Source organism: Labrus bergylta, chromosome 10 (assembly GCF_963930695.1).
Source record: "Labrus bergylta chromosome 10, fLabBer1.1, whole genome shotgun sequence".
NCBI classification, from domain to species: Eukaryota; Metazoa; Chordata; class Actinopteri; order Labriformes; family Labridae; genus Labrus; species Labrus bergylta.
The window spans coordinates 18,735,402-18,757,779 of NC_089204.1; the positions used below are offsets into that span (position 1 = coordinate 18,735,402).

Genomic DNA, 22,378 nt, shown 5'->3' on the forward strand with positions numbered 1-22,378 from the left:
CAAGGAAAGAAGGAAAGGATCAAGGGGGGATGGCTGAAGGGAAAACAAAGGTGATGAGCTATAGGAAGAACAAGACAGAAAGACAATATGAAATAAATAAGCAAAGGACATAAAGCAGTGAACAAATGTCTGCAAGAGGAAGTGAAAAGGGAGTATGACAGGAAAAAGGTAGAAGGTAAGGAGGAAGTAAATAAGGGCAGGAGAAAAATAATGCAATCAAAACAAACTTTAAGAGATAGATGATAGATTGGGATAGATGAAGTGGATACAGGGTTGGGAAATTGTTATGAAAGGATGGAAGAAAGCAAGCAAGTCAAGGGAAGAGTAAAAAGGCAGGTAGGAGAAAAAAAGGACAGGAAGAAATCAAGGGAAGGAAAGAAGGAGAGAACCAAAAAGGGAAAGAAAGAAAATTAGAAGAAAAAGGGAAACGGTGAAATCAGAAGATTATAAGAAAATAAAGGGGAGATAGCCTAATTAAAAAAAAAAAAAAAAGGTAAGCAAAGGCGGGTGGAAGTAGCCTATAAGAAAAGAAGCGAGGAACCAAGAAAAAATAATTAGGAACCGAATGCAACTCTAATAAACACATGTGGTCATAGGGAACGAAATTACTCAGGTAAGGAGTGATTAAGGAACCAAGGAAGGAAGGAAGGGAGCAAGGGAGCGAACTAATTCATTTTCATGCCATCGCCTCTGTTCCGTGCAGGCTCGCTGTGGTGCGCGAGGGTCGTCAGTGCTCTCACCATATCGCACGCGGCCACATTCTTCAGCACGAGGAGACTGCAGAAGCTCCGTCCCGCGCTCTAAAAAAAAAACAAACGACAGACAGGGGACCAAGCGGGACATCAAAGGCACCGACCAGAGCATCCGAGTTGGAGGCTTAACCATCACACACCGAGCGAGGACCATGGAGAGCGCAGTGAACGGCTCGGACGCCGATTACCGGAGCCAGATCCCGGGGTTTTACAACAGCAGCAGCTTCTGCCGGAACTTCACCAGCGGCAACGACAGCACGAGCTTCGCGGAGGCGAGATGCGACGGCAACCACGGGGTGACCGGCAGGCTCGAGGACGACGCTAACCCGGTCATCATAGCGATTGTGATCACCGCTCTGTACTCCATCGTGTGTGTGGTGGGGCTGGTGGGGAACGTGCTGGTCATGTACATCGTAGTCAGGTAAGAAAAGTGCTCATCAAACACTGACATGTTGTTCTCCAGGTGTGCTGGTCACTCTTAAACACGAAATACAATATCCTTACTGACGCGCTTTGTTATACTGACTGTGGAAGGACAGTAACCTGTTGCTGTAAATAGCATAAAAGCAAAGTGCGTGTGTGTGTGTGTGTGTGTGTGTGTGTGTGTGTGTGTGTGTGTGTGTGTGTGTGTGTGTGTAGCCAAGTGTGACTATGAGAATGCTGACAGTGCGTTTTTAGATGTCTCTCGTGCGTAAAAGTCTCTAATGTAGAAAACAAGTAGCCTAAAACCAAGCCAAGCCAGGTGAAGGAGTGGAAAGGCAACTGTGCAAAACAGTAGCAGCAAACGCTTTGTCTGTCTCTTCCCCTCTGTGTGTCTTACATTCATAATATCTGTACTTGAGTGCAAAATCGCACTGTGACAAAATGCTGCGTATCACTCAAATGTGAGCACTACATTGAAACGTAATGCGCAATGAATCCTGTGAGATTATGCAGTTTTCATATGCAAAGTGACTTCAATGTTTCCTATTCCCCATGACTGTGCTTCATGTAAATTAGATGAGGGGCCTTAAATTGTTTCAGAAAAGCTCTTATAACAAATCATTTGCATACAAATGTGTTGCCTTGGACTCAGCTACTGCATTATGGCTTACATAAAACCGATGAGCATACTTGTTTATTATTAACTGCTTTTTAAAACTTATATCAGCAACATAAAACTAACTGTTTCTAACTGTCTTCCTCTTATGTCGAATATGATCTCCCAGCTGACCTGTTGATATCTCATGAATCAGTATTTTGAACTTTGTTTAAGAGATGTCATTCGTTGGAGATCTTATTACAAGAGGAGCTCTTGTTCTCTTTAATGGCCTGCCACATTTACTCAAGGATAATAATTCATGATGAGTGGTGCACAAATGAATTATTGCAAGTAAGGGCTGATGAGATCCCTTGAATCAATCGTGTACCTTGATTTCTAAAAAGCCAAATTATTTGCCTCGAGGCTTCATCCGGACTACTATACAGCGCTCTGTCGAAAGGCACAAAATACCTTAATATCTTTATGGAATTTATGCAGGATTATTTATGTGCTCTGTTTTTATTGTGTACCGAGAGTGAGTTCTCGTTTTGACACAATCACACTGACTGACACATTTCCTTTATGGTTTGTCTCAGACCCAGCGCCAGGATATGAATTCTGGCCGAGCTTCTTTCCTGAAGTGTTTACAATTATTTCATTTTCTTATAGCATATTCTTGTTGCTCGTTTAAAGATATTTCTCTGAAACATTCTCAATACTGAGACAACCGCCTTTAAATATTCTAAAACACATGCACATAAATCTCATAGTGAAAAAACTCTATGGATGGTGTTGACCATGTAAGTAAGGCCTCCTTTTTATTGATCTGTATGGATTATTATTGGTTTATATTTTTAGCAAAGGAGGGAGAGAACTCGTTGGTGGGCAAGCTACATTGACTTTTAACGAGAGAGAAGAAAAGAAAAATATTTTATAGAGTCTTATGCATGATTAATTGCCAAAATAACTGATGGATTACTTGATTACTAAAAGAATCAGTTACTGCAGCCCTACTTGCAAGGCCAGCTGATGTTTATCATCGAACAGTCACTTCACAAACTAAATTAGTTATTAAACCTTGACACAGTTTACCCCTATACAAAGCAGGATAACTTTTTTAAGAGGATGGCATTTCAGTTTATAAGTTGCTCAAAAGCTGGATCTGTCCTTAAAGGCAGGGTTGGTAATCTTCTCTAGATACACTTTTTAAGAATTTGAAATTGTCTTTAGGTCCTGACAGAAATGAATAACTCATGTGCTCTGAAAAAGGAACAAAGAAAATCTGTCATCTGTAGCAGCTGTAAGCATGTGAAACCTCCGACCAATGTCTGCCACGAGGTACCAATTTGATGAACCAATCACGCCTCCCTGTCTCCCTGCTCATTCTCTACCCCTAGGGTGCGCTAGCCCACACTCAAAGTGCACCCCTCGATAAAAATTTGTCAGTCCGACGTCATTGTCAGTGTGATATCACTGATCTAAGCCCATTGGCTCGTTGTGGCAAGCCCAGCAGCTCATGTTGCACGCCCGTTAACTTCTGTAGCACGCCCACGATATGCGATATAGCCTGCGGTAGCACAGTAGTGCTAAGGTGCTAATGTTTTTGCTCCCCTCGGACGGAGCCAGTGGCTGCATTCCCAATATGGTAAAAGAGGCGGGACATTTCCGAGAACCGTGCTGAGCAACTCACCAATTACGGCAGAGCCGACAGGCCGACCAATCAGATCAGACTTGGCACAGGTGGGGACTCTGAACGTGGGCACTTCAGAGCCTTAGAGAGAGAGTCAGAAGCGAGCAGGTGCATGGAGCGGCAGTTCATGAAAACAGACACTTTTTTCGAAGTTTAGCTATTGTGAACATACTTTAGTAGGTACATAGATTAAATATACGAACCCCAAAAAGGGCATAATATGTGCTCTTTAAAGTGGAATTATTTTTTGAATACTGACACTTGGTTTGTATTCATTCCGACAAAATATTTCCCCTCCTGTTGATCATATCTGCCCATGGTGAAAAACAGCATGAGAGGACGGGTTTTACTAGCAGTCATTATATGCTTGAAAAATATTAATGTCAGGGAAACGTTCCCCTGCTGAATCTGCGTCACTCCAAATGAGGCTCTTTTATATCGTAAAAAAAGTTTGATTGGTGAGGCAGTCAGAGAGTAGAAGAAGGAAAAGCAGGTAAAAAAGAGGTGGGTGATGACCTTGGACATAAATGGAGAGTTCTTGGGAGAAAGATTGATGGTGAGCGATGAGAAAGTTGAGGAGGATGGAGATAAAGGTGATGATGGTCCACCTTGTGATTACTCACTTTGTCGGTCTGACGGAAGCAGTGGAGAGTGGCTGAGTATAAAGGAGGATTGTTGAACTTGTCAGAGAGGTGCTTGGACCACTTTATGAGAGAAGGACAAGTGTTAAAAAGCTCTTTATTTGATTTACTTCTATCCCCACTACAATATATCATCACTCTCTTACACCTATAATTCTTCTCACTCCCCCACTGTTTCCAGGGACGGTTCAGCACTACGTGAATGCTCATTTGGCAGACTGCACACATCATTCTCTTCACTCTGAGTGCTTCCCCACATAGTTCTGCTAAAATCTTTTCAAGATGTTTTGTACATCTATCCCTGAAGGTATTTTTTTAAAACTCCAAATTACTTTCCACAGCTCGGCCCCATGGTCAGGGAAGGACAGAATCCGACACTTACTACTAAGGTAGAAGTAGATGGTGGTTTGGGGCAATGATTACTATGTTGTATAATAGAGGTGATGAATAATTTCTACCAATAAATTATAAATTAAAGTGTATTAACAAGTCTAGAGTCTGGAGGAACAGTAGCACCCAGCATTATTTGCATGAACTAAAAATGCATTCCTTGTCTATGGGTGATATTTTCAGCCTGTATGTATAATTGATTATAAATAAATTACAAATATACAACACATTCACCCTCCTCAATGGAACCTTTAAAGGACAAAACTCATTCAATTTCAGCGCTATCTGCAGAGCAGTGTGGGCTAAAAGCAATATCAGGGTACACTAATGAAATAATCTGCCACTTTATCACCAGAAGAAAAATGTCATCAGATGTATACAGAGATACAGACAATATAAACTCCACAGATGATGCAGTGCACCAGTAAACACTCAAATTAAGAGTACTGAGCTGTTGTTAAGCAAAGCACATCTCCAGAAATAGAGTTACATCCATCGGTGAGTTAAGGGTTGTACTCACCTGACGGTTCTGTGCACTCCTCAATCTGCTATTGGTTCAGCTTCTCTGCTCATTTATTTACTCGGTGCACCACATAACTACTCCACTCAAAGTAATTGTTCCACTGGGCTTGACCAAGACACCAAAAATGAGCTGAGTGAGCCCCCAGATGTGACAAGGATTATTGTAGAAAAAAATTGTGTTGTAGTATTCGAAATCGGTCTTGGTCTCAAGACGGACCACTTTTTGAAGGTCTCGGTCTCGTCTAGGAGTCAAAATCGTTTACTCTTTCTTGTCTCGGTCTCAGACTGGTTGGACTCTGGATTTGAAATCAAGACCGGTCAAGACCACCTCTGAAAGGCTATTTTTCAACGTCATTACTAAAATAAGAAGGATAACGCTCCTTTCAATTCATATGCAGTTTGATTTTTTTTATCCCTCGGTTACAGCCACAACCTCCCTGGTGTCACGCTCAAAGGGAGTCACACGCCCAATGTACACAAGTTGAGCAGTTTTCAGTGATAATTATGGTCTTGGTCTTGTCTCGAGCTTGCCCTTTCTTGGTCTTGGTCTTGACTGGGTCCCGATCCCTTAATGTCTTGGTCTTGTCTCGGTTTTGGAGCACTCTGGTCTCAGGTATGTCTTTGTTTGGGTAAGTGTGGTCTTGACTACAAAACTAGTAAAAAACAAAAGAAAGACCTCCCACACAATGAGTGTTCAACCTTCAAGAATTAACATCCAAGGACCCAGGACTCAACCATGGACTTGGCACAGGTTAAGGTCAGTGTTTTATTATGGTCCACTTGGTCTGAGTGTGGTTTTCTCTATTACAGCAGCTCCTGGGTCTGTTAATCAGATGAAAAAATAGGATATGATGTACTTTAATTTATATCCCAGAGGGTACAAATCATTATGTATGATACCTGAGTGGATCCGAGATGAGCGCTTGATTAGCGCTGATTACAGCAGAAATGCTTGAGCACCGTGATGTGTCATGGTCGATGATCAGGCTGAATTGTGATCTGATTACAGAAGCAAAAGGTGAAAAAATGTTGAGCAGAAACGAGGGGGGATGCAGCAAAGATTTTAAAAAAAGATGCCACATACCATCTCGCACTGGTGTAAAAATAAGAGTTCAAATCTAGCTTACCCAGAAGAAAGTTTGTGATGTTTATTGTGTAAGTTGTTGGAAAAATGGTTACGATTTAACTCAGTTAAAACATGCATAGAATATTTTAGACTTCATCTGGTCTTAAAAACATAGCTTTTTAGGAAGGGATTGTGCTGACTGTTTTGTTGTGTTATGTTTTGTTTTATTGTTTGTTTGTTATGTGTGCATAAAATGGTTCTCCCTAAGCTTTGAGTCTGAAATATCTTCCACAACAATTGGTTGGATATTAATTATTCAACAATACTGGGTCCAATCAGATCACACAGCATGTATTTATTGGCTCCATCAGGGTTCAGGTTTATCCATTTGGATCTACGAAGACCTCTACTATGGGCCTGTTGGACGTGCAGCATTATGGGTGTGTCTGATGTGTGATACTTTGCATTTGAGCAGGGTGGTGATTCATTTAGAAGATCTGCTATTTCTTACTTATGCCTAAGTAATGTTAACTTTAACGATAACCATTCATGACGTCAGTGTGACCGCCTGCGATTATGCTGCGACTGCAGACACAATAAAGCTTTTTTTCTCACGCTACCTTAGGGAAAAAAAACTCAAGTACAACTATGCTAATTTATTTTTCGAAAATACCTGGAATAAGATACACTTGTTACCAAGAAGTGTCAAATGTTAAACATCTCTTTTGGCTTAGCATTTTCCTAACAAGTGAAGGGGAAAAGAAGCAAGCAGTATTTGTCAAATAGAAGTGAAATCATCTTTGTAGTCATGCACAGGAATCCTTTTGGTGTCAGGATCTCTGTCGGCAAGAGTGTAATAAATGAGATGGTATTCAAGCTTGCATTATGTATTCCAAACGTGTTTGTCTACAAAGCAGATGATCGATGTAAGGGCATAACTTTTTGCTCTCTCATCCTTGGCTGTTTTGTTGGAGCAGATTTAGGACGACCTGCCCCTCCCCTGCCTTCCCCCGATGGTAATCAAGAGGGCATCAGTGCTGATACTGACAACAGGCAGGAATGTGTGTGTGTATATGTGCAAGCATGCAAGGTTTTGTAGCTACAAGTTTTATGGTATATGTAACTTTTTGAGCTCGACTAATGATACCTACCGAATTCAGAGAAAGATGAAAGATGTGCTTCATCCTTAAAAAATCCAAGGTTTAAAATCCATAGAATTCTTTGTCTCTCTCTCTTTCTGCCTGTCTTTTTTAGTTTCTTCTCTGCTGGCTGATTGAAAATGAACAGCCATTTAGTTAATGGAACACAGTGGACATTTACTTTCCCTTCTCACTTTACGGTAATGGCCTTGAATGCATTTTTGCTTGATTAAATAGAGACAACAGTGGATGAGACGTGTTTTTTCCCCCCTTATGGTGACCTTTAAGCCATGAATAATTTCTCCCTCACTCCCTAACTCTTTGTCCTTCTTTTGTTTTGTCTTTCCATCTACAAACTTGTTGTGAGCAAACAAACTCGAGCAGAGACCTGCACGTTCAATCAGAGGCAATCAATTGTGGTCGAACAGAAAGAGACATAATCCTTGGAGCAGAGTGCTTCCTGTTACCATGGAAACACAGAGAGGCGTTCTGAGTGCGATGAGTGCAAAATTAGTCCATCTCCTTGCTTTTAACCCCGGCCTCCACCCCCCATCCTCCATCCTCCATTCAGCTGAGCAGATGCACCTGGGTGGAGAAAACAGTGATCATCTAAAGCATTTCTAAAATGTTGTTTTTGTTTTAGAGGTCAAGTGTCTGAACTGGTAGACCTTGATGGGCGTTTACAATCTTTTTTTTTTTTTTAAGATTTTTTTTTTTTGCTTTTTGTGCCTTTATTGGAGAGACAGGACAGTGGATAGAAATGTAAATCAGGGAGAAAGAGAGAGTGGGGAATGACGTGCGGGAAAGGAGCCACAGGTTGTATTCGAACCTGGGCCGCCTGCTTTGAGGACTATAGCCTCCATATATGGGATGAGCGCACTAACCACTGCGCCACCAGAGGGGGGGGGGGGATCTTTCCTTTACAAGATGATTCAAGCCGATTCTCTAGAGCAACAATTAAATTCAGGAATGATTCATTAAAATACAGAACAATTCTGTGAGATTGGATTTTGGTATTATTTGATTTGATCTGAGACAAATTGAATTCAACAGAATTCTCTTTAGAATAGCATATCCTTGTATTTATTATTTACCAAGAGACATGAGAATAGATCTACTTTACAAACAAATATGCTGTCACTATGTATATTATGGGAAGTCTTTATCGCACATAAATATCAAACAGCACACACATCTGAATGGTTGATAGAGCAACTGGGTGCTGGACTATTATTCTTATCATTTATTTACTGGTTTCTATTTATTTTATTGCTTGTACCTTGTTTACCATTTTATTGCTATCATCTGTTTTTTATTTGCCTTCAGCTCTTTCAGTTTCTCACATCTTTTTAAAATCTTTGGTGCTCTTGGTCTCAGCTCGTGTTGTTGGCTTCTTGTTTTGCCTTCTTATAATGGTTCTTATGAGGGTCAGGTTAAATATGTTTGTTGGGTTCTTTGCTGTTGGATTGCATTTAATTGTTCTGGTTATTTTTGTTCTACAGTGTTTGGTTTATTTTGCTTTGTTCTTGTTTATGCCTTTTGATGTATGTCAAAGCACTTTGTAAACCTGTGTTTTTAAAGGTGCTATATAAATGAAGTTAATATTATTATTTAACATCTGGTTCCCTGCTGTTTATGTGAGTTTCTAGCCGAGTCACATGAAATATGATGTTATGATCAGAATCAACTCAATCTTGTTCTCTAGAGTTATATAATAGATCCTCTTCCCTAATGTTTTCTCTAATGGGTTTACTCGTAGCTCCCACTGTTTATCTTAACATGTAGTCTCACGCTCAGTTTCAAACAACTAACCTCCAGTCTTTTGAAGTCTGAGTTGATTCTCGGCAACAAAGCATTCCACAAAATCGTTTCTGCTGTATTGATTTTAAGTGTCACCGATATAAATGGAATCCGATTTGCACGTTTCAGGGTTTATATGCTCGATGGTATTTTGGAATGCTTAAGGTGGAGGTGTCTTTCTTTAAACAACGACATACACATGTGTAAGTGTAGGCTACTTGGGGCTGTCATGGTTTACACACTGGCTCCATTCCATTGTGATGGGGGAAACATCCATATTTGTTGTTTCTGTCATAGATGGCTTCTAATAGTGAATTTGATGTGAAGCTTCAACTGTCTAACCCAGCATTGCATTCTCATTGAAGGTTAAAAAATACCAAGACTTTGGACTGCTGGTCCCAAAATACACTTGGTTGATAATAAAAAAAATAATTTGGGCTGTCAGCATTAAAACATTATTCGAGATGCAACTAAGGTCCAAAATGATTGGATTAATTTTAATAAAAATATTATTCATGTCCTATTTTGTCCATTGTGACAGAACAACCTTTGGATGGCTCATTTCACTCACAATTACCTTTTTATAGTCAAGTTGATGCAAAATCATACAACCCATAGAAGAAAGCTTGTTTTAAATTCCTTCAAATATATTGCTCCCCATTTTCCCCCTCTAAAATCATATTGCTCTCAAAAGCCAACATAGGTTTGGTAAATGGTTTAATTCTTCTGCATTTGACTCCTGAAACATTTCATACAGATTCCTGGTTTGGAATTCAGTTAGTGACGTCTATGTGATGAAAGGGAATGGCTTCCCTTTCATCACACGGACGTGAATCACTATGTGCGTCATACTTTTTACTTAGAAAAAGAAACTTGATGGAAATGTGCTCACTGATTTGCTGTCTTGGTTTTAAATGATTTTCTTTGTTGCTTGACAGTGTAGCTACTTTTCATGTGCATTCATAAACATGTTTGTGTGTGGAAGGTTTGAGTTCATGCTCATGTGGCTGTTAACACATAGTGGGGGAGAGGTTGTTTAAATCCATATAGATATCCATATATCGTTATGGATTTATGAAATATATACATTCCCCATTATTTAAATCATTGATGATATCGAAAAGAACTGATGCTTTAAAAAAAAAAGCTACAGAGCATCAGTCTATTTTCAACCCAAAGTTGCTGTGAACAAAAGAGAAAGCATGAGTGGTCCATTTGAATTCAGAGGTTGGCAGATATTGATGTTTTCTCAAGCCTTTTGGTGTCTCAAAAAGACACAATTCTCCTTTATTTCTCTTACAAACTGAGAGCAGAGGAGGTGACACTGTCTAAATTGCACAAATACAATGTTTTTTGTTGCTGTGGTATTGAAAAAGGGTATCAAAATTATTGGATTTTTACTAGCTTTGTAAATTCTGGTAATGTGACAAGCATATGAAGCAGATTTGTAAAGGTAAACTTCAACTCAAAACATCCATTCCATTCAGGAATATCATCTATCATTCAGAATTACATTTCACTCTGTGTGTGTGTGTGTGTGTGTGTGTGTGTGTGTGTGTGTGTGTGTGTGTGTGTGCGTGCATGCGTGCGTGCGTGCGTGCGTGTCCAACGCTGTAAACCTAGGGGAAACACTGAATGCCTTTAACCAATGACAAGCGGACAGCTCGTTAATGGTGCTCTCCTGTGTATTTTATGCTTCATTACTTTGTTAGCTTAAGAGTACTGACAAACTCACATGGAACAAATGAGTCAAGAAAAAAATGTTCTTATGGCCTAACCTCAACAATAACTCTATCAGCTGGCTATGAAGCTTTATTGTGTTAACCAGAATGTCATTGATCATTATTATTATCAGTTTCAGAGTTTTACAGCTCAGTGTGAGGCTCACAGAGAAGGCAATTCTGCATGCTGCTTTTTCCTGTAAATGGACACAACAGAGGGGACAGAGTCAAATTTTCTGGCTAAGGAGACCATTAAGTTCCAAGAGCAGAGAGGTAATTAGGATTCATTGTGGGTGAATGTGTGTTTTAGAGTAATGAGCTTATTAACATCCCTGGACACTGCTGGAGAAAGAGCGTACTGTCAGTCTGGATTCAACAAGAGGTGTTGTGTTGAAGAAAGGGCGAAAGACTTTTCGAGTTATAGTTAGGTTAAGTTGAAAAGCTTTCAGAATTTGGTGGTGGAGGGACTAACAAGAGCTTAGGAGATAGAATAGAGAAGTTGAAGTCATTGCAATTTTGTACTCTGGATTTTTAGCCACATCATTTAGCTGAAGCCTATTTGTGCATATGTTAGCTAAGCTTTTTTTGTGCGTTTGGTTTCAAGCTAACACTCCTTAAGTTTTCAACCGTCACACGGATGAGTCTGAGAGCTTCATTAACTGCAATGAAGTTTTCTTCTTTTCTTAAAGATGGGCCAGCACTGGATTAGTCAAAGAAAAACTCTGTTTTAGCTTACAGAAATCCCAAACAGAATGAGAATGGTGGAGAGCTATCTGTCTGTCACAAAGAAAGTAGTCGGCTGGATTTGTTTTCGGGTCAAATGATGATTTGGAAAACTCTTATAAATTAGCAATTACAAGTATTGAGGCTTCTAATGTAGATTGTGTTGCGTTTAAGAAAAAAAAGTCGGATTGTTAGCTGACAGAATTTTGATTCAAATACAGTCCTATCAAAGCCCAGTTTTTTTAAAGACAATGTTATGACAGCCACAGTTATCTACTGGGAAAAATGAGACAGAATGAAGTACTGATTACAAACTTGAGAGGAGGGAACAGATGACAGATCTGGCCTCTTTCTGTTCTGGATGATTGATGGGCACTCTCAGCTCTTTTGCTCGTCTGTCAATAACCAAGTGACTCAATCTATAACGTTGTTTCTTGCCTTTTATCCTCTGACAGGTAGCGTTAAACACGTCTTTCTTCATCCAGGCTGGCATTTCAGAGAAACAGAGGCTATCGCAGATTTGCTCTCGGAATTAATTTAACAATACTGTCACACCCCCTTAGTTATTTTCTTTTTGAACATCTTGTTGTTCTCCAAAATTCATGTTTCCTGTTATTGAGGGCTTGTTTTTGCACAGTGAGGAGCAAACGTAACAGAGAAGCAAGCGAGTTTGAGTGATGACCTCATGCTAACTAAAACTTGCAGTTTGAGAGCTGCTGAACCTTTCCACTGCTGTTTACAACTATTGCACTTATTTAATGTGGATTGAAGAAGGGCCAAGGGCACAGAGAGAGCCTTTGTAGGAGATCTTCTGTTCGCTAACATCAGTGTTCCTAAGCAACTAGCTGATAAACTCCTCTTGAGCTCCCTGTTTCCATTACCAATGTCACATAGATTTCTTTTTCTATTATTTTTCAAGATGGAAAAACCATGACGAGTATGCACCGATACATCAGTTGAACATCATTGTCAGCAGATTGATAGTCATTGGCCAATTAGCAAATAATTGGCATCGATTTATGTTGGATAGCTAGTATATCTAACAGCATAATCAGAGAGGAGATTTTTTTATTGGTCAGAAGAAGTCACCTGTTGGACAAAGTCGGATTTTGTTTTCATGGTCAAATGTAAAAAAAAAAAAAAAAAAAAAAAAAAGTTGGCGGGTTTATACCTTCTCGAGGAACGATCTGTAAAAAAAATAAAGTATTTAAGAAACATTAGTACCAGAATTGGCTTAATTGTTATTTTAAACATCAGTATCAGCGCTGATTTTCCCAATCGGTGCAGCTCTAACTATGAGCGAAACACAGTAAAGCAGGCAGGGATTGTCAATCCTTTGACCAGAATACAATACACGTGATGTGTGTAATTTATGCAGTTGTTGTGATCCCATTTTGAAGTGTCATGCACTTCTGCAAGCACTTCACTGCGAGGTCCAAGTTTGGATTGGTGTGGTTTCAACAGGATATGAATAGTCAGTAATGGGTCTTTATCTTTCTTCTAATTGGTAGAAGGAACAGTCAACATACAATCATATAAACAATAGCAGCGCAACAATCGAAATGACAATTCCATCTGAACACTGGATTTCTAGCTGTTAACCACTAATGACAAACATTTTGCAGTCCTGCTGCTGTTAATTTTCTACAGATTGTATGGATTGATTTTGTCCTCGGTTATTATGACTTACACCAAGCTCCGGCATGCAACTCCCAGGGACATGACTCCATCACACAGCCACTGCTGCCAAGGTTAAGGGGGGGGGGGGGGGGGGGGACTTTTCCTTGAGACTGTAAATACATTTTATAGTGTGCATGTGAAATGATTGTGTCTGTGGAGGATTTTCTAACTTCCATCCTCGTTCATGAGCCTTTATTAGAGGTTTGCATTTCACCTTTAAGTGGATCAACTGTTCATCTGATGAGTTTCCACTACACTGGAGTTGGTCTTTGTTTGTCCATGGATATCGATCTCCATGCTTCAATTCCAGTCAAGCCAATCAGGAGCATTCCAATATGTCACCTCTTACTGTTGATGGATGTTTTGATTAAAGGTTTCTGTCAGTTGGCAAGCAGTGAAATTGTTTGCATGCGCTTTCTACGAGGCAGCATTGAACGTGTTGGGAAGTAAAATAGAAAGGGCACATCGCTTGGAGGACAAATGCATTTACTCAGGCAGTCCTGCCAGTAGACAGAAACCCACCAGTAATGATTTAGATAACATATAACCTCTCAAACACCTTGGATTTGATTGGCTCAATACGACGCAGTGTGAAGTAGTCTTTGATGATAGCTTGTTGCCATACTTTTTACATGCTAACTGCATACCTGTTCTGCTTTTTTGTTGTTGTTCTGAAATCAAAATCAAAATTAACGTCAGCAATTGATACAAACAAAAACTGATCAACAGAATGATAATCATGACACGCATATGGTGTAGGTTATACTCTTGTTCATGTGTCACAGTCACTGACACATATTGTTATGGAGATAGGCAGTGTGTGAATGCATCTTTAGCCAGGGCTGTGCATACTTTCTTTTGTTACATTCGTGTTTGATGATTTTCTCATTATGAAATGTTTGAGTTTGAGTGTTTTTATTGTTGAAACTGTGTTGCTGCTGTTCTTGTCCAGGTCTCCATTGAAAACGAGATCAATGAATCTAACCTGGATAAATAAAGGTAAAAGATAAAAAAAATGTAAAAAAAAAGATTATCCTACACCTTGATTTGATTCAATATCACAATGCATTCTTAATTCTCTGTATTTTTCAATGAAGACAAGCTGTCAGAAAATACAAATTTTTACAAGCTCAGACATCCAGTGATCATTACATTCTACCTTGTGTGACCCTAAAATGTCAAATTTATTCTAAAAAGCCTGGGGCTGATTCCTGGGTCGAAGTTGCCTTACAGAGAGCGAAAATGAAAATCACATCTTTGGAATCTGGTCTTCTAGATAACCAGTAAAAGGGCTGCTGCCTTCCCTCGCACGTATCAACGAAACAAGGATTGAATTGAGCTATGTCAGCACAAGAGGACAGCTCTAGACCCGAAATGGCTGACAATCTTTCTTACAATCAGACTCATGACGGACGCAAATGGCACTGAGCTGAACAATTTTTACGTGCCTGTTTTCACTTGAACATTTTTAGCACAATGTCTTTTCAGAATTGGACCTCGAGACGCAGCAGATAGACTGTAAGTGATACTCCATGCATGGGGCTATCAGCGACTGCGATTCATTCTTTTTGAATTTTGTGCTTGCGTTGTCGGTGAGAAATTCCCAAAGTATTTGATAAGTTTATTTTGGATGATTTGATATACATTTTTGCATGTCCACATCGCTACAACAAGCAGTTTTGACTTGGCATTGTGGGGTTGGCCCCACCCTCTTAAAATGCATTTCCTATTACACCTAGAAAAACCTGGAGAACAATGTAACCATTACAGGAAACTGGGCAGAGAATTTCTTCCTGACTTTGCCTCTGAAGGCATATTCCGACCTTTTCTTTCTTTTGAGACAAGCTTATGAATTGACTGTACAACGTGCCGCTCTCTCCCTTGTTAAAATCCAATCTGGCCCTCCAAGCACTCAAGCTCTCTCCCTGTAACCAACTGAAACAAACAAAGAATAATCCAGCCATATCCCCCAATGAAGATGGTATTTCCTGCAACAGAATTAAGATGTCTGTTTTTTGATTATTGGATACATTGGTCTAGACAATCTGTGGTGAACCAATAGTTAGACTAGTCAAAGGAGGGTAAATGGTATCAGTGCAGTGATGTTGATTGGTTTTCAAAGTAGTGAGTATTGATTTTTTAATTTATTTATTTAACAGGGACACATGCAATGAACATTGCTTCTTTTGTAACATACAAAGTAGATGCTATACACACTGGTTTCTAGACGTGGCTAACTTGCAACCCCTGTCCCTTTCAGGATTTAAAACAGGAGCCTTAGGGCTTAAGTGAGTCCCTGGAAAATTGAAGGTTTTAGGTTTTAGATTTAGGTACAAGAAGTTTAAGGGTGGTGCTCGCTGACTGATCACACTGCCTCTTCTCAGGCTTGTCTTCTTAACTGCAATAGTAACTGTTGTTTACGAACATCTAAATAAAACGATGAGTCAGGTTAAAAGGAGAGCAAGATTAGACGAGAGTTTGCAGATGAGCTGAGAGACAGAAGTGAGTGAACAGGGGACATAAACCTTTATTTGCTGATAGCTTGGGTGCAATCTCCAGCTGAATTAAATAACCATCCAACTCTCTGCAGATTGTCTTTTGTGGAGTTTTACTTTCTTTCTCCAGCTCAGCATGTTTGAACACAAAAGGTAATGAGTAAAAGGACAATTTAATTCAGTGCTTCTGTCGCTCTTGTTCTAAAGGGGCTGTAACTCTTTTATTCAATCTTCATTACTGCACTATTTCAGCCTCTGTTTTGCTTATTTCCCCACTCCACTGGCATTCTTTTCTCTCTTTTTGTCTTGTCTTATTGGCACTTGATGGACTACAGGTTTAGCTCTGGTACTGAGCTGTCCCGAGCCTTTTGGCACAAAGGCAGCAGTAAAGATGTTTGGTTATTTTTTATTGTAGAAAGCCTTTCACAAATCCATTCAGTGTTTTTCTTCTTCAATTGCATCTTTGATATAAGCTTCACTTTTTCCTCTCTTTGATTATTATTCTAATGTTGCCCTGTTATTGCTTCCAGCATGCCTTGGGGCAGTTTAAGTGTGATTCATCTTGATACATTTTAAACCTCTCTAAGAGTCTTTAAATCCATGTCAGAAAACGTGCCAGATCTCAGTCGGTCTGTCATGGCAACGGGCAATGTGTGTGGGTCCATTTAGCAACCGTTAAGGCTGTATTGGGATCTGTATCCCCCTGTATTCCCAAGGGTGCCGGTGATATGACTTTCATTTGCTGGAATGATTTCCAAAAGAGTTTTAAAAAATGATTGGGGCTTGCTTGAGTGTAGCACAGGGGAAATACGGTTTGCAAACATATTAACACTAATAAAGCGCTAAATATGGGCTGCCATGAGCACCCAAAGAGGATTGATTTATTCATTGTCTCTAATGATAAAAGCCTGGTGTTTTTTTTCTGTCTGTGCAGGCTAAATGCTGAGATGAAAAGTATAATTATTTTGGCTTTTACAGCTCCATCATTCTGTACATCTTATACAATATTTGCCACTAATCGCTGACCTTTGAAATGTTGAGGATATTTGTCACATCTTCACGTTTTATACTGCTGAAGTCATTAAACTCAATCTATGATTTACAGTCAAGCATTGTTGTTACCTTAATTGCATCAACCATTTACACCATTACGTCACATAACATTTGAAATCAGTCTTTGTCTTTGCTCACTTCAATTATGAACCTTTTTTTTATGGTTGTTGCTAATCTATGGCTGAAGGTCTCTTTTTGAGCACAGTTAAATGTAAGTGTCTCTTCCTTTCTATAAACATCTCCTTATAAAGCTCAGTGGAGGTTTTGTGTTGGTTCATTTTCTGTTGATGGCAGGACAGGGATATTGGATAAAATGTCAATTTTATGTAGACATTTATGGTCTCCAGATAATCATTTGTCAGATGACTCTAGTGATCCCCTGATATGTCTTCAAGAACAAGTTGGTGTACATTCATCTTTTTTTTTTTGTGAGATAACATCTATGGATGAAACTTGGTACAGACATTCATGATCCTCTCAGTTGTTTTAACTTTGATGATCTCCTGACTTTTTTTTATCGAGCCCCACCAACAGGTAAACATTTTATTTACCCAGTGAAACCCTTCAAGATCTCGAACGCTGATTGAAACGGATTTCAACACAAGCCATCGTGGTCCCCTAAGGCTGAATCCTGATGACTTTGTAATCCCCTGCTTTTCCTCTAGCTCCACAATGAGCTAAACAATGTGCTGTTTCCTATCTAACTGTTTGCTTCTATTTCATTTTTTTACAGCCTGATAGAGCCACTGGTGTATAATCAGTACATAAGTGGGAAATATAGGACATAACAGAAAGTGAGATATTATAATACTATCCATGTAATATCCATATTATAGCTCGTGATCAGTGAGGTCATTGGGGATAATGGTGAAAATCAATGAGTGGTTCTCATTGATGGCAGTATTGGATTTTACATGATCATCAGTTTGATGAAGAACCAACCTTTATTTGTCAAGTATTTGCATCAGTCGAAACTAATTTTCCAGACTGGTTATTTTACATGCAGTGAGATCATTCTTCTGAATTCTAATGTTCTGTATTTTGATGTTGGAAGTCGATGTCTTAATGTAGAAAGTCCATACACCACATAAGATCATTTTATTTTGAACAAAATTGCTACATTTTTATACTAAAAGCACAGACCATTCCGAACATCCTGACACTGCGCACTCCAGAAACACATCCCCAGCAGTCAGACAGACACGCACAGTCACACACCGTGCACCGTGCATCCATCATGTTCCTCCCAGCGTGCACGGACAGTGTTATTGGTAAGAGCCAGAGGCATACAGATGTCTTTTCACATGAGCAGCCTCTGTTTCTGCTTTTCCAGACTCAAGGGTTTATCTGCACCCAGCAGCAGCCAATGAATCACACATGAGGTTACACACACATTGGCCAGCTTCACCGGGTGATGATGAATTATGTTTAGCTCTCTGTGTAACAAAAGGCACGGAACATTTATCAGCTCCTCGTCCAAATTGTGGACGACAAGTGCGTAGGTTTCATCTTCAATTTCTTTCTTTAAATATTGTGACCAGGCTGTCGAGTCATTGAAGGCTTGATCCACAAGAACGACACAAAGTTCATCTTAGGGCCTAAAGGGTTTAAACTCAAGCCAAGTTATTGGTCTCTTATTATCTGTGAGCCTTCCTAAATGTTCTAGCTGACACTCAGAGCTGCAGCCCTGGGCAACAGAAAGCCAGAGCAAATGTTTACTGGAGTCAAACTTTCAGGGAATTTACAGTATTCAATAAATCCAAATAACGTTAATGTTAATATGCATTGTGTTTTTAATCTGTCTCACTCTCAACAATAAGTAGCCTCTGCTCTTTTTTCTAATTCAATTAGCTTTTATTTAATCAACGCCGCTGGCTAAATCATCAAGATTTAACATCTTCTTTAGGGACTGTTGCTCCTGAATTATATATGAGTGGGAGTAAATATTCACAAGCTGATGATGGACACATCAGAGAGCATCATGGGGAAAAAACAAAATAACATCAGAATGTTCAATGTTCAAAACCAGTGTTCCACTGTTTACTGCAAAGTAAGTAAAGACTCTTTTTGGTGTTGCTTGATTAAATCTGATCCTTTAATCCAGACAGAAACACAGCCAGGGAATCACACAAAGCGTTTCTTTCTCAGGCAGGTTTCTGCATCATTATCTTCATGTATTTCATACAGCTGTCAGCTATTGTAACATTGTTTAAAGTGAGCACATTTTTGTTTCTTAAAACTGTTTCTGTGAAGCTAGAGTGATGCAAGCTAAATTCAACACTTGGTCTTAGAATTAACTTTTAGCATTTCTGTCATTATTACTATCATGACAACGTTGTTGCCATGGTGAAACTGGATCCTCACATGTGCACACAGTCATCAACTAATTTCCATTCCGGCCCATTTGAGCGGCTCCATGCTGCTTACTATATTCATGAAGCAGAGACATGCAGCGTGGGCTGAATGCATTTTCCCTCCTGCTTAGTTATCCCACGTGTGTTCACGTCAGTCACAGTCATCATCCAAGTCAAAGAAGAAAAGGCTTTGATGTAAGTGGCTGCCATAAAAGATTGAGTACAGATTTCCTATATTGTTATTGAGCAGCTTTGGTTGAACTGCTCCAGCTAAATTACACTGACAGCACATGAAACTTTTGATGGCACCTGTCAGGAATTTTTGTGTATTTATGAGGACACAAACATCGTCTACAATTTTCTTTCTTTTTTTTTTTTTTTTTTTTTTTTTTTTTAAATTCTAGTCCTTGTTTGCTTTCTGGCCCCACAATGAGCTCAAGTGGTGGCAATTTATTCAGTCATTCCAGACCCAATATCTTAAAATCTATTGGATGGATTAACATGACATTATGTTCAGTAGGTCATGTGATCAGACGATAAAGTTTAATGGCATTAGTGTTATTAAGACTTTTCTTTTAGAACCCACATTTTCTTTAATATGGGGTTTCCCAAGAAATGTCCCCTGAATTCTGCATGGATTGCCTGTTATCTGGCACAGAACTATCATGGTATTGTGAGGACAAAAGGGAAGCACGTTTTCCTCAGTAGGTTGTGTCAATATTGGAGCCCGACCGATTAAATGCCCGGCCAATAATATTGGCTGATATTAGCATATCCAGTTTTGGCTAATTTTATTGCAGATATGAGCCACTATTACTAGATTTATTGACCAGTCAAATAGCATTTCATTGGAGTTTCAAAGTATTACACTAGCAGCTTTGTTTCACCAGCAGTGGGCTATATGGACTACATCAAACATTATCACCCTCCAGAGTGTCAAGCGGTGATGCACGTACATGCACAGTTACTTTCCAGTTGAGTGTCTGTTATATATCTTTTCCACCAGTACTTGATAACTGCATTTGAGTGATCAACGCAATAAATGTCTATCTATCACTTCGGATCAAAAATAGAGCTAAGAAAGATATCGGCAAATATAGTGGAATAGTTAGAATTTTTTCTCTCCCCGATATCGGTATCGGCCACAAAAACCCATATTGGTCAGGCCCTAGTTAATATAGTTACTGGAGTGTTTACATCCTACAAATGTTCAGCCAGAACAGCTAATTGTTGATCTATAAAATAGAGGTTTCTTCTGAGAGTACAACTTAAAGCTTGATTCAAGTAAGAGTTCGATATTTTCAGAATTGAATGTTAGGACGACGGAGAGCGTAGCAGTTTTGTCATGTCCCCCATGTATAGAGGCTATAGTTCTCATTGCAGTTGCTGTGGGTTTGAATCCAACCTTGACCCTTTGCTACATGTCATCCTCCACTCCCTTCACCCAACATTTTCTGTCTCTCTTCAGCTGTCCTATCTAATGAAGACAAGAAGGCCCAAAGATAACTTAAATATAACAAAGATGGTGTGAAAAAGACCTCACTTTTTCCACACCATCTACTTTTTGTTCAGTAGTGTTAAAATATCCAATCATGGAGTTTCAAATGCCTAAAGTCAGCAACAATAAGTTTAGTCCTTAACCTTTGTAAAAAAAAGAAAGAAAGACCTGTGTCAGGCTATCTAAAAATAGAATATAAACATATTTCATACAACATATTTAAACAAAAAAAGACACATGCCTAAGAGCGCTGTAGCAAAATAAAAACCACAAAAACATCTCTGACTCCATTTGGTTCAGCTATTGTTCTAATGTATCCAACTAACTTCACGAAAGATCAATATTTTCATTCGTATTAACATCATGAAGGCCCAAAATAGGAGAGAAAAAATCTCATTCCACAGAATAATGAACATTTAAATAACGATTTCCAGCTTTCTAAATTGCAGTTTGAGTAACAAGTGATGCTCATTAAGGAGCTGAGGCAGAGGTTATTATGATTTTAATTTTAATAATTTGTCATTCAGCTCAGGAAACTAATCAGGGTCATCAGTTCGATAAGGGATAAGATAAAAGTAGACTCTGTTGAATTTTGTGCATATTCAAAACAAGCCAGTCCTCAACTGCCCTAACCATTTAAGAGTCTGATTATGCAAAGGTAAGAAAAGAGATCTTCAGTGTTTTACCGACTCAATTGTGCATCTGCATGTGTCAAATGATTTGGACGATCAAAATGCAAGCTCTAAGGGACCTGTGAGATCGGGCAAAAGTCTCTTTCTCTCTCTTCAATTTAACATCGTTTTTTTCTCATATAGGGGGGAAAAAAATGAGGAATGAGAAAGTGTCTCACTCCCTCAGGTGGAAACCACAGCTAACGTGTTGATGGAAGGCTATGAATTATAAATGATTTCACTAAAAGGACTGTTTTGGTAGATTTTAAGGTCCATTACTGCAGGCTTGTCTGTCGCCTCTGTGCTTCACTGGTCCAGAAAAAGACCAAGTCAGGATTGTTTAGAGGCAGATTGAACAATTACGTCTGTTGGGTCTTTATTCACAGACGCAGCATAATAAAGATTTACTTTTTCTAGAGGGTTACTTCTGTCTGGTCCCTCAGCAAGCTTCACCATCACTTTCTCTTCCTTTCAATAACAGGCGGGATATTTGCTATAAACACTTCCATTTGTGGCGTGTTTACTGAAATATAATGAGAAGCTGCTCTTATCTCTTTTTGAAAACAATCAGAGCTTCATTAGAAGATTGAGAAACCGTTCTGAGTAGATCTGTACCCTTCTGCTAAATGATACTGAACTAATAATTACTGCTGACATGAATATTTATTTTACTCTTAATTAAGTAAAAGTGTTCCATTTTGTATGTCCATTTCCATTTAGTTTGTTTTTCTCTCTGGTCATTTCATTTGTAATTCAAGTAGCTCATAAAACAAATTCAAACAGCACTGGTGGGTAGGTGTTGTTTCTCTCCAGAAAACATTATCTTAAACGCCATCCTGCTCATTATAGATTTATATAACCTCTAATTTGCATCAGAACAAAACATTCTGAGATGCGATACCACTGAAATTAACCAAAATGACTGACTGACCAAAATGCATCTTAGTTTTTATTTGATCAAAATCCATAGCCTGATATAAAACACCAACAATATTTCTGGGTTTCCCAGCTGAGGAATGGGACTTAATGAACCTAGCAACCTTGATGAAATCTGATTCTAAGTACCTCGGTCTTATCAGTGTTTGCTGTTGAAAGTTGTCAGCCAACCATTTCTTAATCACAGTTGTGCAAAACAGTCGGACAGTTTGTCATTGTCATCATT

At 39.2% G+C, this 22,378-nt stretch overlaps 1 protein-coding gene across 1 annotated transcript in view; it reads left to right on the forward strand.

Annotated features, from left to right (window-relative positions):
• The first annotated feature begins 280 nt into the window (after positions 1 to 280).
• The window catches only part of oprm1 (opioid receptor, mu 1), a 33,494-nt gene continuing 11,396 nt past the window's right edge, over positions 281 to 22,378 (forward strand). Inside the window, exon 1 of the mRNA XM_029279177.2 lies at positions 281 to 1,173. Coding sequence (XP_029135010.1) covers positions 905 to 1,173 — 269 coding nt within the window. The 5' untranslated portion in view covers positions 281 to 904. The remainder of the gene's footprint in view (positions 1,174 to 22,378) is intronic.